At 34.9% G+C, this 19,379-nt stretch overlaps 1 protein-coding gene across 8 annotated transcripts in view; it reads right to left on the bottom strand.

Annotated features, from left to right (window-relative positions):
• The window catches only part of RBMS3 (RNA binding motif single stranded interacting protein 3), a 1,441,154-nt gene that overhangs the window by 1,115,194 nt on the left and 306,581 nt on the right, over positions 1 to 19,379 (bottom strand). For all 8 annotated transcript variants that reach the window (XM_031938176.1, XM_031938175.1, XM_031938179.1 and 5 more), the window contains one exon: positions 186 to 254. In XM_031938176.1, coding sequence (XP_031794036.1) covers positions 186 to 254 — 69 coding nt within the window. The remainder of the gene's footprint in view (positions 1 to 185; positions 255 to 19,379) is intronic.

Below are 19,379 nucleotides of genomic sequence, written 5' to 3'. Positions count from 1 at the left end.
GTCAGCAGGGACAGAATCTAGAATAACTAAATCAGAGCCCATCAATGAGGGCCAGGGAGTCCACACACGTACCTATGGCAATGCTGGGTTTTAGTCATGCCAGAAAATGGGATGAATAATTATATGGTTAAACACATTCCAAGGGGATTTGAGATGTCAGTGTTCTCCTTGAAAAGGTGTATTACCTGATGTGGCTGTGAGCTGGACCATCTGCTGTAGGAAGGAGCACCTGAAGTCTTGCTGGCCGAGGTCCTCTGAAAAATAGAGAAAAGAACCCATGTTTCTGTTAGCAAGGAACAGTGTAGAACAAAAAACATATTTTGGCTTTACATCAGATTTCTATAGCCTCAAAAGTTAAGCTGAATTATTGCATCCCAGTCATGGATTAGAGTTGATATTGGATCAGTCACTTGGTTGACCTTTCTTTTTTCCTTCTTTCTTTCCTTCATTCCTCCTTCTTTCCTTCTTTCTTTCCTTTTTTCTTCTTTCTTTCCTTCTATCCTTGACTTTCTCCCTCTGTCCCTTTCTCCCTTCCTTTTTGTTTATTTGTTGTTGTTGTTGTTGTTATTATAACTCTATGTGTTATACTTACTAGCACTACCATAGCTTTTCAGATATATTCTCCCTTCCTAGAATGCCCTATTTTTGTCTTCCACCCAGCTCAATTCTGTCCATTCTTCAAGGCCCAATTCAAGAAGTAAATATGCTAGAGAGCCAGTATGGCACAGTGAATGAGCAATAAACATGAAACCACAAGGATCTGAGTTGGAATCCTGGTTCTGCCACAGAATACCTCTATGACTTTGATCACGTCACCCCTAATCACCTACAAATATACAAACATATAGGCACAAATATACAAAAGATAAATAAGTATATGAAAAATGTGTGGAGAGAGTACCAGAGTCAATCCAGAGGTTCATCATCGAAACTCTAAAAGTCATTCATCCCAAGCCATTCTATTTATAAACAAGGAAATGTAAGTTTGAAATGTGGATGTAACTTATCTAAGATCATGCAGGAGTTCCAGGGTTCAAATTATTTAATTCCAAACTTATTTCTATTGGTGTTATATCCCTTTGCCTTTAAAGTAGAAGTACTCCTAAAAACAATGGTTTCAGTGTCAAAGAACATGAATCCAAGAGCTGTAATTTTCTGCTACCTTGATGACACTCAAGTGAGTCACCTCTCCTCTCCTGGCCTATTTTCAATTCTTTAATATGAAGGGGTCAGACTAGACCATCTCCTGGGTCCCTTCCATCTCTAAATCTCAGGTTTTGTTAAGGTGACTGATGAGTGGAAGAGAGCATATAACTAAGGAAAGGAACAAAGAGAACTGACAGAGGAGAACAGAGTGTAACTTAAAATACGTTTGAAAGTAACTACAAAAAACAAGGAAGCAATGATTTGCCAACTATGAAGCTTCATTTTAGAGAACACTCTGTTCAACAAAGGAAGAGGAAGACATGCCATAAATAAGTCTGGAAGATGCTCCAGACTCAGTGATTATTCAGATACAATACAGTCTGAGAGTTGTTACAGGTAGAACAAAAGCCAACCAGCTAGTTTCTGTGCTTGGTTCTGAAATTTCTCTCAGTGTTCATACCAAAGGGCAAAAGATTTGGGAAATTTATACATTTTCAAAGGTCATGTGTATGTATATGTGTATATGACTCCATCTTCACAAATCACAAAACTCTGATAACATCTTTAAGCAGGCAAAGGATAATAAATAAATAGCATTGGGAAGGTCAACCGCCAATTGGAATCTGCTTTCAACATCTCATCACAGAAAGCCACTGGCAAGTACAATCATGAGAGACATCTTCTGTTATTCAGACAGACTGAATTCTGAAAGGCAGACATTATCTTTGGGGCAATGCCTTGCTTTGGAATGACTATTATTTCAGTTGTAAAATCATGTTTCCATTCTAAAGCAAAGAGAATCAGATAGAACCAGACTAAAAGAGCAGATGAATTGGAAATTAGGAATTTTTGAAAGATGCTACAAAAAGCAATATACAGAACGTCCGAAGATCTCCTCCATGACACTTAAATCACCCTAGATCACAATTGGGAAGCATTCAACATTACAGAAACATGGATCATTTGAAATGATGATCTCAGGAAAAATTGTAACAAAGCACAAGTAGCTGGCAAAACTTTGAAAAGTTTCAGAAAAGAAACTTAATGAAAGTAGGGCAAGAGGAAAGAATAGTTAAGGAGGTATGGTTAAATCTGAAAGGTTCTGTGCACATTCATAACATACAATCTTAGAACTGATAGAAATCTCAGCAGCTAGCTAGCCCAAACTCACACATGACCAAAAATTCCCTCAACAATACATAGCTGGAATTCATTTTCTACACTGAAACTATTCTGTCAAGGTGATGTATTCCATCCATAATCCCTCTCTCTTGTCGCTATCGATATGGCCAAAGCACCCTTCATTAGGAAGAACCTAAGTCCTTCTATTGTATATTCCACACATTCTATCCTATACATATGAAGAGAAGGAGGAGGAAAGTGAAGAAAAGGAGGATGATAGCATGACAGAGAAGAGGGTTTTGGAGTCTGAAGATAAAGTTCATTTCTCAATTCTAACATACTGAAATGTAGTAGTTTCATGACACTGAGTAATTCATTTAGCTTCACACTATTCACAGCCAGGCATTTTTTAGATTTAGATTTAGATTAGAATTTAGGTTAGATTACATTTAGATTAGATTTAGATTACAAAGATATTCACTATCTTTCTAAAACATTAAATTACAGAGAAAGGGAAGGAAGGGGAATAAACATTTGTATGGTATCTATTACATACTAGGCATTGTGTTAAGTGCCTCTCTTTTTATCAAATATTATGTCATTTGAGATAGGAGGAGCTACTAATCTGCATAGATAGAGGGAATTCCCAAATTGGGGGTCCCCTGCACATTTGCAATCAACAATCCATATATAAGCAAATAAACTTAATTGTGTTTAATGGTTTACCAAATTATTTCATTTGATCCTTCTAACAAATCGATGAGGATCTGAGAATAATTATTATGAATCCAATTTTATGAATGAACAAACTGAGGTACAAAAAGGTTACCTAATTGATCAAAAGTTGGTTAACTAGTAGATGTCAGCAGAAGAGCCTTAACCTAAGTCTTCTGTCCATTAAGACCTAAGCTTAAATAGAATATTCTCCAACTATTTATGGACTTCAGTTCCCTTTCCATATTCTTTTCCCTTGATTAAATCAGTAGATTTCCTCTAGCCTTTCATGTGCTCTACTTTCTCAGCTTTCAGTCATTTCCATACCTTTTTTTCTGAATGTCCTCTGAAATCCCCAAGCCTTCCCCTCTGACTTTGGATAATTTGGCTTCCTGAATCTTCCTTAAAATGCCTGTTCATTCATGACAATATGCTAAAAGAAACTTTCCCAATACTCTCTAGAAGCTGAGAAAAAGTGATAGGTGGAGGAGGGAACTGGCATCAATAAGTATCAATGATTGGTCAAGTCCCTCCATTTTCAGAGTGTTGCCTTTCCTCTAGATTCATTTTCCCAAGGACAAAAGGGAAGTATACACGTCCCTCTGGTGACAGGCTCACTCCAGTAACATAAAGCAGATATTCAAGATTTCAGATAGTATTTTTTCCCTTGGATTCAAAGCTGAACAGAGAATTTCCTGAAACTGGAGTGGTACTTGTGGCTTTGGGATTTACTGGCTACTCTCTCCAAAGTGCTAATTGGAATGACATCGTAAAAGTGTCCTTGGCTTGGAAACTCCCAAAGAGTCTTCTGAGACTTGGGGTGAGTTGAGGCTACTTCCTTATGTCTAGGCTATATTCAGGTGGATAATGAATAAGGGAGGTAGCTAGGAAATTAGAAGCACTTCCATCCATTCCAGATAAATGCATGAAAATATCCATGGGAAACAATGTACAATAGTATTAAAAGATGTGAAGGTCAGAGGACCTGAGTTCAAATAACACCTGTGTGTTTTGCTGCTCTTGTGAATTTAAGCAAGTCATCTGCTCATTGGTTAATTTCTTCCTGTAAGTCCCTTGAGAAAAAAAAAAAAAAAAAACTATCTTTTATTTGTCTCTATCCCCAGTGTTTAGTCCAGTGTCTAGCATACAGCAGGCAATCATTAAGTGATCATTGACTAAAATGAGCAGCTTAGTGACCCGCTTTGATAATCTTATCTAAATCTTCCATATGCAGTGGAAACAATGATTAGACAAAAAACATTGGTGCAAATCCTGGCTTTGCTATCTATTGTCTACTGCAAAATTGAGCAAGTAAGTCCCACATCTAGATTCTATTTCTTCATCTGTAAAATGAAAGTCTAGAAAGCCCAAGATGCTTCTACATAATCTTGACATCTATCATCAACCTATAACTACTTTAATGGCTTGTCCAGTTCTAAACCTTTGGTTCTGTGATCTAATCAACTAATACACTGACCTGAAGCAGCCATCATTAAGGCAAAGTAGACTAGACAGCCTTTGATTCTCCAATAGACACTTTCTAAGCTGTTCTTTTCTGACTTCATTTCTCCTTCAAGGTTGCTATTGATATTTCTCTTACTTTAATTCCATGTGTATTAAAATGTTTGTGGGAAAGAGGATGGGAGACTAAAGTTTCTAAGGATAAGAAAGTGACAATCCCATAGTCCTCTACCCTGTTCAGGTCTCATCTGGGTAACTCTGTCTGGGCATTTCATTTGATAGGTCGGAAACCATCCAAAGGAACATGAAGAATCCTGACGACTTCCCATGAAAGTTAATTCAAATTAATTCAAGGAAATAATAGTGAGGTACAATGACAATAACAGCCGACATTTCTATAGCACTTTGAGGTTTGCAAAGTGCTTTATACATACCTTCAAAATAATCCTATGAGGAAGTGCTATTACTATCTTTTACAAATGAGGACAGAGATGAAAATATTAAGTGGAAGCTATAGTGTATAGTGAATAGAGCCTTAAGCTTGGATTTAGGGAAGTCTGAATTAGGCTCCTTCCTCAGACACCAAACATGGGATCTTGAACATTTAACCTCTCTGAGACTTAGTTTCCCCATCTGTAAAATGGAGATAATAGCACCTAGCTCAAAAGGTTAAAATAAATAACACTTGCTAAGTTCTTTGCAAACCTAAAAACTAGAGACTTGCTTGTTAGCCTTATCTTCCTCCTCCTCTTCTTCCTCCTTTTCCCCATCATCATCATCATTCCCTTTAGAGTCATATAGCTTTCTTTGCTGCTCTATCATACTGTAGATATATACTGAACTCATCAAGTCCTGTCAATTACTTGACCAAGATCATTTCAATGGCAGGGCCCAAATTCCAAAGGCATTATTTTTTTTTCCCATGGAACTACTTTGTGAGTTTTGGTCACAGTGAGGCATTTTGGATATTCCCAATCGTGCTCTAGACTAGAGCTCTAAGGATTCTGCATGGCTAACTTTATTTAACATTAGTGATTGGTTAACTTGTGTCTTCTTTTGGACACTCTCTTTACTTCTTGACACCTTTTAAGATAGCAAACTACCAGATCTCCTTTATACCATTCTTCTTTGCCAAAAGGGCTCAGATTCACAAGAATCCAGGAGCTTCAGTATTATCAGAGAACCAGAGGATAACCTCAGAGTCAGTGGAAACTTGGAGATCAGGAAGCCTTCTTTTTACAAATAAAAAAAAACATAAATCTGAGACCAAGAGAGATTAAATACCTTTCTCTCAGTTACCCCACTACCTGCCAACAGTCAGGAAGAGGTACCCAAGCTAGACTTCTCAGAGCAAAGGAGGAGGATGCTAAGATGAAGGCTGATGACTAAATTAAATTAATCCTTTTTCCTCAAAGGAGGGAGTGCCTGCTAAATTATAAAGGACAGAGAGCTCATAATTTATTTACTTCATTTCCTGTTCCCTGTCTTTAGTCCTGTGCTCCGGTGGCTTCCTGCCTAAGTCTTTAGGGAGCAACAGCTGTCAATCTTCTTGAAGAAAGCTCTAGTGACTTGTTTCAAGGCATGTGAAGTGACAGGGTGACAGCATGGCTCTGAAGTCTCTAAAAGGGCTGAAGAACAGAGAAGCTGAAAATGCTATCTTTACAAATGCATTTTTTTGCTTTATTTGTCCTTGAATTTATTTTTTTCACGTTTTGTGTATCTTTAATTAATATCAGACTTACATATCTCACAATACAAAGCATTCAATAACAAGATTGTTAATGTAAAATATCAACAATGGATAGATGAAAGAGTATAGAAAGAAACTAAACTTCATCCAGATTTACCTTATTTGAATTTGTTTTTACATCAAGCTACAAAATAATTTCATGATACTATATAAATATTTTACATTGTTTATTCTATTATTACTCCACAGATCATAACTTCTCTTTTCTTTTTTATTTTTAATACACATTGCTTTCTGAATCATGTTGGGAGAGAAAAATCTGAATAAAAGGGAAAAACATGGGAGGAAAAAAAAAGATAAATGGAAAAAAGTGAACATAGCATGTGCTGATTTGCATTTTATCTCCATAGTTCGTTTTCTGAATGCAGATGGCACTTTCCATCCTTTGGATAGAATTGGGATTCTTGCCTTGGATCACTGAACCACTGAGAAGAACCAAGTCTTTCATGTTGATCATCACACATTCTTGCTGTTATTGGGTACAATGTACTCCTGATTTTGATTGTTTCGCCCAGCATCAGTTTGTGTAAATCTTTCTAGGACTTTCTAAAATCAGCTTATTCATCATTTTTATAGTACAATAATATTCCATTACCTTCATGTACCACAATTTGTTTAGCCATTCCCCAATTGATGGGCATCCACTCATTTTCCATTTTTTTTTTTTGCTACCACAAAAGAACTGCTATAAATATTTTTGCATATATAGGTCCTTTTCCTTCATTTATGATTTCCTGGGGATTCAGACCCAGTAATGGCACTGCTGGGTCAAATGGTATGCACAGTTTTATAGCCCTTTGGGCAAAGTTTCAAACTACTTTCCATAATGGTTGATCAGTGCACAACTCCACCAACAATGCATTAGTGTCCCAATTTTCCCACATTCCCTCCAACATTTATCATTATCTTTCCCTGGCATCTTAGCCAATCTGAGAGGTATGAGATGGTACCTCAGAGTTGTTTTAGCTTGCATTTATCTAATCAATAATGGTTTAGAACATTTTTTTCATGTGACTATATATGGCTTTAATTTCATCATCTGGAAATTGTTCATATTCTTTGATTATTTATCATTTGGGGAATGATTTGTATTCTTATAAGTTTGATACAATTCTTTATATATATTTAGAAAAGTGTTTCTTTATCAGAAACACTGGCTATAAAAGAAATTTTCCTAGTTTTGTAATTTTTGTTTCTGTTGGTTTTGTATGGGTATATCTTATGGGTTTATTTCATAGTTTATTATTATTATTTTATATTATTATTATTTCATAATCTGCAACTTTGCTAAAGCTGTGAATTGTTTTGAATAGGTTTTTGGATGATTTTCTAGGATACTGTAAGTATATCATCATATCATCTGCAAAAAGTGATAGCTTTATTTCCTCCTTGCCTATTCTAATTCCTTTAATTTCTTTTTCTTTTCTTATTGCTAAAGTCAACATTTCTAGTACAATATTGAATAATGGTGGTGATAATGAGCATCCTTGTTTCACCCTTGATCTTATTGGGAATGCATCCAGCTTCTCTCCATTACAAATAATGATTGCTGATGGGTTTGGATAGACATGCTTATTTTAAGGAAAGCTTCCTTTATCCCTTTTCTCTTTAGTGTTTTTTAATAGGAATGGATGCTATATTTTGTCAAAAGCTTTTTCTGCCTCTATTGAGATTATCATATGATTTCTGATGGTTTTGTTATTGATATGGTCGATTCTGGTAATAGTTTTCCTGATATTGAACAAGTCTTGCACTCCTGGTATCAATCCCACTTTTATCCTTTTGATAAGTTGCTATAATCTCTTTGCTGATATTTTATTTAAAATTTTTCCATCGACATTCATTAGGGAGATTGGTCTGTAATTTTCTTATTCTGTTTTGGCTCCTCCTGGTTTAGGTATCAGCACCATATTTGTGTCATAAAAAGAATTTGGCAGGACTTCTTCTTGACTTATTTTTCCAAACGGTTTGCAGAGTACTGGGATGAACTATTCTTTAAATATTTGGTAGAATTTACTTGTAAATCTATCTGTCCCTGGAATTTTTTCTTAGGGAGTTCATTAATGGAATATATAATTTCTTTTTCTAAAAAGGGTCTATTTAAGTAGTGTATTTCCTCTTCTGTTGATCTGGGCAATTTATTTTTTTTTGTAAATATTCATCCGTTTCAGGTAGATTGCCAGATTTGCTGCCATATAGTTGGAGAAAATAGGTCCTAATTATTGCTTTAATTTCTTTGTCATTGGTAGTAAATTCATCCTTTTCATTTTTGATACTGATGACTTAGTTTTTTTCTTTTCTTTTTCCAATCAAATTAGCCAATGTTATTGCCTTATGGTCTACAAAGGAAACAATGACTATTTCTGTCTTTCTGCATTTGATTGTGAGGTTTTTATACTTTAATACATGTTCAATTTGGTGTAGATGTCATGTACTAACAAGAAAAAAAGGTATATTTCTTTCTGTCTCTATTCAGTTTTTTCAAGAGGTCTATCATATCTAGGTTTTCTAGGATCTTATAAACCTCCCTAGTTTCTTTCTAGTATTATTTTGTGGTTATATTTGTTTAATTCTGAGAGAGGAAAAATTGAGGTCCCGCACTAACATAGTTTGCTGCCAAATGCTTTGAAATAAAGTTTTCTTGTCTTTAAGGGTCTGTGTGAAAGATCCAAATATGAGTAAAAAAAAAAAAAAAACACAAGCCAGAACTTTATAAGGCTCAGCTCAGATGTCATTTCTTCTTGAAGCCTATCCTAACTCCTGCAGCTGAAGGCTGTCTCTTCTTCCTCAGATTCTCCCAGAAAATTTTGTCTGGACCTTCCCTTGGAGCCCTTTTTTAGAGATGGGAAGAAGAGGTCCAATAGTTAGATTTAACCAGTTAATGAACTTCCCGTGGGAAAGCCCTCTCAATAAAAGGGCAAAAGCTGTATGGTTCACCAAGAGATATAAGATACAAATATACATACCAAAAAAAATTATATTTTGTTATTGCTATTATATTATAATAGCAAATATTATATATTATATATTTATATATAAATATATAATATATTATTATATATACTTATAATTAATAATTATAATTAATTATATTAATTATATTATTAATAATTGATTATTAACTTAATTAATCATATATTAATATAATATATTAATTAAGTAATATATAATTATTAATATATAATAATAATTTTAATTAATTATATATTATTATTATTAATATATATTATACATATAAGTGCTTATTTTGCACCAGATGCTATGCCAAGCACTTTACAACTATTATGTCATTTAATTCTCATAACAACCCCAGAACATAGGTGCTATTATTATCCCCATTTTACAGATGAGGAAACTGGGACAAATAGAGGTTAAGTGATTTGACCAGAGTCACACAACTGTCTAAGTTTAGATTTGAACTAAATTCACCGTGAACCCTAGTTTGGTATTGTTATCTACTATATTACCCAGCTGCCTCTAACTATGGAGTAACCATAAAATAGATCAATAAACCCTAGATTCTACCATAGGGCTACTCTACCATGGATGCTTTCAGATATAAAAATAGAGTTTATAACAGTTTCTTTGAGCTTTGGGAATTATTTTGAAGAGAGAAATTGTGGTTTGGGCATGAGCGGGAACACAGGAGAAAGCCTCTCCAGTATGCACCTTGGTCAGCTTTCAAAAAGATGATAGAATTTGAAAAATCTCCTTCCAAATGAAATATTATGTTGCATAACTGCATGGAAAAACAAAAAGACTTCTAAAATAGATTTGACAAGAGGAACTTCTTGTGTGAGTTGGATAAAATTGCAGTTTTGGTTTGGAAAAGGGCTTACATAGTCTCAATGCTCTGATTTTTTCCCATTCATAGTAGTCCATAGAGCCCTGTAGGAAATCCTACATAGTAGCTGCAAACCAGTGCAGCATTGACTGGTGTGGCATTAGAGAGGAAGTGCTCAGCAAACGACATCAGCAATTCTCTGGGGAAGAAGCGAGAAGTGGTTTTGGTGGCAAAGTGGTATAAGAGTTGGAAAGAGGCCCTGAGAATATTAGTTGCCTTCGTGATAAGTTCTGCCTCTCTCCCTTCAACAATCCATGATTTGTATAGAATTGGAAGGCTGTTCTTCTTTTTATTCTGTTTAATTTAAAATATTATTTTATCTTCTGATCAGATAAAAAGGAAGCATCAGATGGGGGCTTGGAAGTGGTGATTCTGAGGAGTCTCTGACCTATAATATACTCTGAATTTGGATGGTTTCAGGGGGCCCATGTCTAGGGGGAATTTTGAAGGGTTACATTTTCTTTCTTTTCTCATTTTATGTTTTTAAAAATGTATTAGTTTTCAACATTTATTTTTCTAATATTTTGATTTACATTGTTCTCTCTACTCTTTCTCTTTCCCAAAACAGTAATATGATATAGACTATGTATAATCATTTTAAACATAGTTCCACATTACTCATGTTGTGAAAGAAGAATCAGAACAAAGGGAAAAATCACAAGAAAGAAAAAACAACAAAACCCTGAAAATAGTATGCTTTCATCTGTATTCAGACTACCGTTCTTTCTCTGAATGTGAATAGTATTTCCCATCATGAGATGGGATTTTTAGAGATTTTTAGAATTGTCTTAGATCATCGTGTTGCTGAGAAGAACAAAGTTTATCAAAGTTCTGCTTCTCTCCCCCAAATAGTCCTTGTTTTGAATAGAGTTGGAAGGCTGAAATTTGCTTGTTATTCTTTTTATTCTGTTTATTTTAAAGCATCATTGTGTCTTCTGGTCTGATCAAATAAAAAAGAAGTATTAGATGGGGCTTAGAAGTGATCATTCTAAATAGAAAGAAGAAAGAAAAGAAATCTACCCAATGTTGCTATTTCTGTGTACTAGTTCTGCTCACTTCATTCAGCATCAGTTCATGTAAGTCTTTCCAGGCTTTTCTGAAATCTGCCTACTCATTACTTCTTATACAATAATAGTATTGCATTAAATTCATAGGCCACAGTTTGTTCAGCCATACCCCAATTAATGGGCATCCTCTAAAATTTCCAATTCTTTGTTGGAGTTAGTCCTCAAATGCATTAAAACACCCTTGTTTTCTTTTACTGTTCTTTTCATACACATAGGTCTGGAAATTACTCTATGACTTTAATCTTTAAGAAATGAAAGATAGCACACAGTTGGGTGGGACTTAGTCATAAAAGAGGGAAAAGGACTCACATATATAAAAAATATTTGCAGCAGTTCTCTTTGTAATGGCAAAGAATTGGAAATCAAGTGGATGCCCACTGATTAGGGAAGGTGGAGCAAATTGTGGTATTCGAATGTAATAGAATACTGTTGTTCTATTGGAAACGATGAGCAGGCTGATTTCAGAAAGGCCTGGAAAAATCTAAATGAACTGATACTGAATAAAGTGAGCAGAACCAAGAAAATATCATACACCGTAACAGCAAGATTGTTTGATGATCAACTATGATAGATTTAACTCTTCTCAGCAATGCATTCAAGACAATTCCAATAAATTGGGGATGGAAAATGACATCTGCATCCAGAGAGAAAACTATGGAAACTTAATGGGGATTGAAAGCATAATATTTTCACATTTGTTGCTTTTTCTTTCTCATGTTTTTTCCCTTTTGACCTGATTTTTTGTATAACATGACAAATATGTTTTAAAATACTATATATGTATAATTTGTTTGCTTGCTGTCTTGGGGAAAGGGGAGGGAGAAAAAATCTGGAACAAAAGTCTTACAGGAATGAATGTTAAAAAAAAACTATCTTTACATATATTTGGAAAAAATAAAATACTATTGAGGAAAAAAATAATTAAATCACTTCCTGCTCAACAAAAAAAGAAAGGAAATTATGTAATCCTCATTTTGTAGATGAAAAACAAACAAATAAGCCCTGAGACCAAGAATGATCAAGTGGTATGTCCATAGTGGGTGATTTTTCCCCTCTGCAAGAATATAGCTAAGAACTAATGGTCCATCTGACCCCACGCAGAAATAATCATGGCACTCTTGTAATTTTTAAGGAGATGTATAGAAGTCAAAAGAGATTCTTCTGAATATATGGGACTCCTTCCTAGAACAGTTTCATGTTTTTAGATGAGGATCTGCCTTCTTCCTAAGGAATGAGCTGTATGGAATGGTGAACATCACAGGAGCTACTGAAAGCATCCTTCTTTCTTGAAATTTTCTCTGGGGTAACAAGGTTTTGTTCTTCAGACATTTCTCATGCTAATTGCTAGATACTTAATAGCTTGACTTCAACTGGAAAAGTATCCTAGAATTTTCTTTACAAAATATCAGCTAAAACATTCATGTATCCTTTGAGCCTCATGTCTTTGATTAACAAAATGAATTAATCAACCAATAAGTATTTATCAAGTACCAGCGATCTACCAGGCACTTTTCTGGTTTCTCAGGATACAAAGAACAAACAAAAAGTCCCTGTTCTCAGGTTACTTACATTCTACTGGGGAAACGGTATAGACACAAAATAGCATATTATGATGCTTCTGAGTTCTGAGTTCATTGGCATAGGTATTTTTTCCCATTTGTGAAGATTACAACTTCTCCATGCCAGAGCAGGCTGGTCCACATGTCTACCCCGTGCTAATAGTCAGGACTGAACATGAGGGGAAGACGTGGAAAGGAGAGAAGGATAATTACAAGACTTTAATTGCTAGAATTTTTACTGTCATCGTCATACCACAGGCCTATGGCCAAATTAAAAGAGAAACAGTGAAATTAATTTCAAGGAAATAAAAACTGAAAACCAAATATTCAGAACTCTTAATAGATTTACTATTATATAAATATATGGCCCAATGCAATATCTCTACATTTCTCACAAGAGTTTGGGGAAAGACTGCCCTCTTCAGACATAGTTTTTTTTTTTAAATATTATTACTGTTATAATTTTAAAGAAGCTAGAACTATTCAATAGTCCTTTCTCTAAGGGGGGAAAGTAAATGGAAAAAAATTCAAATCAGAATTTGTTAGTAATTAAAACAAAACAATTTCATGGAAAGAAAACCAAAGCTGTTTTAAAAATGCCTACCTATTTAGTCTGTCCCTAACTTGCCAAAATCACATTTTTTATAAATATTGCACATGGCTCCTGGATATTCTAAGCATGTGCTAGACTTCAGAGCTGTAATTAATTAATGGAGCTGTCTGAGCCTGAGATGTTTACTTAAGCTGTCATATATCTGTGTGTTCAGAACAACCACCTGAATTCACAATCATTGGCTTTCCTGACATTAGAATATTTAATAACCACAATGAGCTCCAGTCTCATTTCACAAAAAGCCCTTGTTTTCTCTCTGTCAGTCCTAACACCCCCAAAACTGCAATTAAGGGAATTGCCAGAAGGATGGTCAACATGCATACTTGATCTGCCAGAAAAGTACTCTGCTTTTACCTTTAGGACTCTTTGTTTTCCTGAGAATATTATAGTTGGGGCACAAAGACGAGATTTTAAAACAACAGATTGTCTTTTTCATTTTTCCTCAATATGATTCAATCCAAAGGTATATATATATATATGAATGATTATTCAAAAAGAATTGTTTTAGAGAAACCTGGGAAGATTTGTGTGAACTGATGCAGGATAAAGGAAAGACAAACAAGAGAATCATTTATACAATAATAACAAAGACAAATAATTTGAAAAGACTTAAGAAGTCTGACAAATTCATCAAATAATTCCTATTCCAGAGGGTCAATGATAAAGCATGCTAGCCATATAGATAGGTGATGAATTTAGGGAATAGAATGAGATACACATGTTTAAATGTGGTCAATATTACACACATACATATAAATAAGTGTATTTATGAATATCTGTTATGAAGGTTTTGTTATTTTCTTTATGTGTTTTTGGGGGGAGATGAGAGGAAAAGAAAGTAAATTCATGCTAATTGAAAAATTTAAAAAAATTAAAGAAGCAATTCCTAGAGTCTTATAATTTTGTAATCAGCTTGTTAAATTCAAATATTAAAGCAGATTAAACAAAATTTGCTAGCACCTTTGAATACTTCATGTCCTATTATATGATGTAAAAAAGAACCTTACAGAAAATAGAGTCTCTAATGCAGTTTTTCTTCATCTGGCCACATTAAATACTCAGAGGAATAAGGCATCTAAATAGGGAAAGAGCCGGTGTCAGTTTAGAAAATCCCACAGAATCACAGTTTTAAGGAGCATTGGCTTCTGAAAACTGAATATAAGTTTGGAGGAAAGCAGTCCAAGTGCAGCACACCACAGCTTAATTTCCATATGATTTTGCATAAGTAATGTATGGAATAGGAGAGCTGGGTAAATAGAGAGCCAGCTCCCTTGTAATTGATGTGAGGGAGCTCAAAGTCGGTGTGTCCCAGCATGTGCCTCTCCTGGCCTCAGAGATTCAGTTACATGTATAATTGATTGACTGCCATTTTTTATGATGGGTAAAATAGTAGTAAATAAATGATGAAGGCTTAAAATATCACTCATTTGCCAGGAAGTTTCGGTGTTTCTTTGAGCCAATTATAAATTGTTCTTATTATTCCTATGTTCCCACTAAGGCCAGGTCCCTCCTTGATCCTATGTCCCCATATTCCTTGGACAGAAGGCAATTCACCATGGATTCTAATTTCCCTTTTCAGCTTTACATGGTTTCAAAACCATTGCAACTGGAGATAAATTAAGCTCTTACTTTTCAAGGAGGGACCCTTGTTAGTGTATCTCAGCCAGGCAAGAATGAGGGCCTCAAATTCTGATTGACTTGTGATGGATAAAACCATCAGCATCCAGACAGGGGACTATAAGTGGATCACAACATAATTTTTTTAAGCTTTTTGGTTATTGTTTGGTTGGTTGTTTTTTTCTTTGTCATTTTTCCCTTTTGATCTGAATTTTCTTATGCAGCGTGATAAATGTGAGAAACTGTTTAGAAGAATTGCACATGTTTAACCTATATTGGATTACTTGCTGTCTAGGAAAGGGAGGAGAGGAGAGGGGATAGGGAGTAAAATTTGGAATACAAGGTTTTGCAAGGGTGAATGTGGAAAACGATCTTTGCATGTATTTGGAAAAATTAAAATTTATTATTATTTTTAAAATATATTTTTTAAAAAGAAAAACAGCTTCAAGATCATATCCATATAGCAGAATCATGGAACCCATGATTTATGGTGAGTTTATCTTTTGCAATTATCTTTCTTTAAGGATCAGCTCCTCCACTTTAAGGTACCACTTCCTCCATGTAGCCAGCCATGATCCACCCCTAAACTGAAAGTTCTCTTTTCTAGAGAACTTTGGTTATCTCCAATGCCCCCATCCTAAGATTTCCCTTAGGAGGAATGAATAAAAAAACATTTATTATTTCTCACATACCAAACATTGCTAAGAATTGGGGGAACAAAAATTTTATGAAAACTTTTTGAGGTAGATGTTGTTATTATTTAATTTTGGAGAAGAGGAAACTGAGTTTCAAACTGATCCCAGATCACATAGCTATTTCTTTTTGGGAATTTGAAATGAGATTTGCGATCCAAATCTTTCTGCCTCTAAAAGTATTTCTCCTTCAATCATATTATGTATCCTGAAATCTTTGAAAGTGACATAACACATTGAAGGCATTTAATAAAATCTTTCCTAAATTGCTAATTATAGACTCCAGGGCACTTCCTATGACAAGGTTTCATGAAAACATGCTAAGACATGACCCCTAGCATCAGAGAAATTAGAAAGGTTGACCTCAATGGCTCCAATAGATTTTTAGTTCTAAACTCAATCACTTTTATTGGTCCATCAATATTTATTATCACTGTGTTTGTCTCGGGGTCATTTCATACGTTGACTCTAAAGAAAGTCACTGATAACTCAATATATGGTAGGGAAGCTTTGAAATGTTATAATTGTATATTTTCCTAGAAACAAAGATCTAAGACTAGAATGTGCATTGGTGGCCCAGACTCAGATGCCAGCAAATTGCCACTCTCATTTTACAAATCTGGAAAATGAGATGCGCTGCCCAATATCACACAGCTAGAAATGATCAGAAAAGGGATTTGACCCTAGCTTCCACTTCTGCTGAACCACTATGGTATCTAAGTCTCTGATCCAAAGACTATTTGGCTATCAGATCAATGTTCGACCCATCAGACCACGCTGTCTCTCTTGCTCAGAGATACCCTTTTTGTTTGTATTGGATCCAAAACTATGATTTCATCGGTAGGAGGGCACTCTTGGCACAGGAACCACCCCCACTGAGCATTTCCTCCCTGGCAGCTTATATTGTCTTAGAGGATCACACAGCTAGAATCAAAGGCAGATTTGAAGTCAGATCTTCCCAACTCCAAGACTAGTACTCTATCCACTTCACTACACTAGGCTGCCAATCATGTGACCAGAAAATTTGGATTCACACCAGATGCCACTCAATCAATTGCTACCAATTCAAAAAGTTCTCAAAAATCTCCCTTTCTTTTATCATGGAGAAATTTGTCAATGACACTGACAGAGACATACACCTAGACTATAATCATGGGGAGTCACCATGACATAGACCTTCCCATGTGGAAAAGTCACAGTCCTACTATATCAGACCATATAATGATAATCCCTCTCTAATAAAAGCAGACAGAATAAAGGAGCCCTATAGTGAAGTCAATTGTGTGGAAGATCATCCCAAGCAAAAGAAATATTAATAAAATCAGGAGTGTGTTGAGCCAGTCTGCCAAAAATCAGCTTGAAGTATGTCTCTGTAACTAATCACATAAAAAATATGGAAGCCAAAAAGACCAACCCAATCTTTCTTTCAAAACTCTACAGGCATTCTCTGGTCTCCTTAGGAAGGGTGAGCACTGTTTTTTCTTTATATATTATCATTGTCTTTCATAACTGCATGATTCTAGATAAACTACTTAATCCTGTTTGCCTCAGTTTCCTCATCTGTAAAATAAACTGGAGAAGGAAATGGCAAAACGCTCCAGTGTCTCTGCCAAGAAAATCTCAAATGGAGTCACAAAGACTCAGACATGACTGAAATGATTAAATAAGAGAAAACAGGAGGTAGAACAAAGAGTATGCTGGGTATGAAGTACAGTCTACAGAAATGTTTTAACTGAGAAATGGAGTATCCTGTTAGGACGATTGAGGATCCCAGTATTACTAGATCACAGAGTATGTGGAGTGGAGTAAAGTGCATGAAGAAATTAATAAATAAAGGAAATAAAGGAAAGGTCAGTGTATGAAGGGACTTTAAAAGCCCAAGAGAGGATTATAGATTTAATCCTGGAGGTAACAGGAAGGCAGTGAAGTTTATTGAATGGGTGGGGGAGGGAAGGAGCATCATATAATTAGACCATGGTCCAGGAAGATTGGTTTAAGTGGAGGTTGGACTGGAATGGGGAGATTTGTGACTGAGAGAGCCAGCAGCAAGCTGCTGTAAATACTCCAGATGTGAGGTAATAAGAGCCTGCACTGTGGTGGGGATGGTATCAGAGAAGAGAAGCAGATATATACAAAAGATATTGATTGATTATGGGGAATAAAAGAGAGTGAGAAGTAGAGTATGAGCCTAGGTGGCTGGGAGTATTTTTTTTTACTTACAAGGATATTATTTATCCTTCATTTTTGAAGACCAATAACCTTAGGGAGTGATGTCTTACATTAACAATAGGGTAAGCTCATCTTTGGAGAAAATTGAATGGAGATAGAAGGGAATATACTTTCTTCTCAGCAGTTCATGGAACCTATTCAAAAATTGACCATATATTAGGACATAAAGGCCTCAAAATTAAATGCAAGAAAGCAGAAATAGTAAATGCTTTCTTTTCAGATCATGATGCAATAAAAACTACATTTAACAAAAAGTTAGGGGGAAATAGACCAAAAAGTAATTGGAAACTAAACAATCTCATCTTAAAAAATGATTGGGTGAAGCAGCAAATTATAGATACAATTAATAATTTCACTCAAGATAATGACAATGATGAGACATCATACCAAAATTTGTGGGATGCAGCCAAAGCGGTAATAAGAGGGAATTTTATATCCTTAGAGGCTTACTTGAATAAAACAGAGAAAGAAAAAGATTAATGAATTGGGCTTGCAACTAAAAAAACTAAAAAAAGACCAAATTAAAAACCCCCAATCAAATACTAAATTGGAAATTCTAAAATTAAAAGGAGAAATTAAAAATATTGAAAGTAAAAAAACTATTGAACTAATTAATAAAACTAAGAGTTGGTTCTATGAAAAAGCCAATAAAATAGATAAGCCTTTGGTAAATCTGATTAGAAAAAGGAGGGAGGAAAATGAAATTAGTAGTCTTAAAAATGAAAAGGGAGAACTTTCCACCAATGAAGAGGAAATTAGAGAAATAATAAGGAGTTATTTTGCTCAACTTTATGCCAATAAATTTGATAACCTAAGTGAAATGGATGACTACCTCCAAAAATATAGACTTCCCAGACTAACAGAGGAGGAAGTAAATTGCTTGAATAGTCCCATTTCAGAAAAAGAAATAGAACAGGCAATTAAACAACTCCCTAAGAAAAAATCCCCAGGACCAGATGGATTTACATGTGAATTTTACCAAACATTTAAAGAACAATTGGCCCCAATGCTATATAAATTATTTGATAAAATAGGGAATGAAGGAGTCCTACCAAATTCCTTCTATGACACAGACATGGTACTGATACCTAAACCAGGTAGGCTGAAAACAGAGAAAGAAAATTATAGACCAATCTCCCTAATGAATATTGATGCTAAAATCTTAAATAAGATATTAGCAAAAAGACTACAGAAAATCATCTCCAAGATAATACACTATGATCAAGTAGGATTTATACCAGGAATGCAGGGCTGGTTCAATATTAGGAAAACTATCAATATAATTGGCCATGTTAATAACCAAATTAACAAAAACCATATGATCATCTCAATAGATGCAGAAAAAGCATTTGATAAAATCCAACATCCATTCCTATTAAAAACACTTGAGAGTATAGGAATAAATGGACTTTTCCTTAAAATAATCAGCAGCATCTATTTAAAACCATCAGTAAGCATCATATGTAATGGAGACAAACTGCAACCATTCCCAATAAGATCTGGAGTGAAACAAGGTTGCCCACTATCACCGTTACTATTTAATATTGTATTAGAAACGCTAGCTA

Source organism: Sarcophilus harrisii, chromosome 5 (genome assembly GCF_902635505.1).
Source record: "Sarcophilus harrisii chromosome 5, mSarHar1.11, whole genome shotgun sequence".
NCBI lineage: Eukaryota > Metazoa > Chordata > Mammalia > Dasyuromorphia > Dasyuridae > Sarcophilus > Sarcophilus harrisii.
The sequence above is the reverse complement of the archived record's forward strand: the minus strand, read 5'-3'. Positions and strand labels throughout refer to the sequence as shown.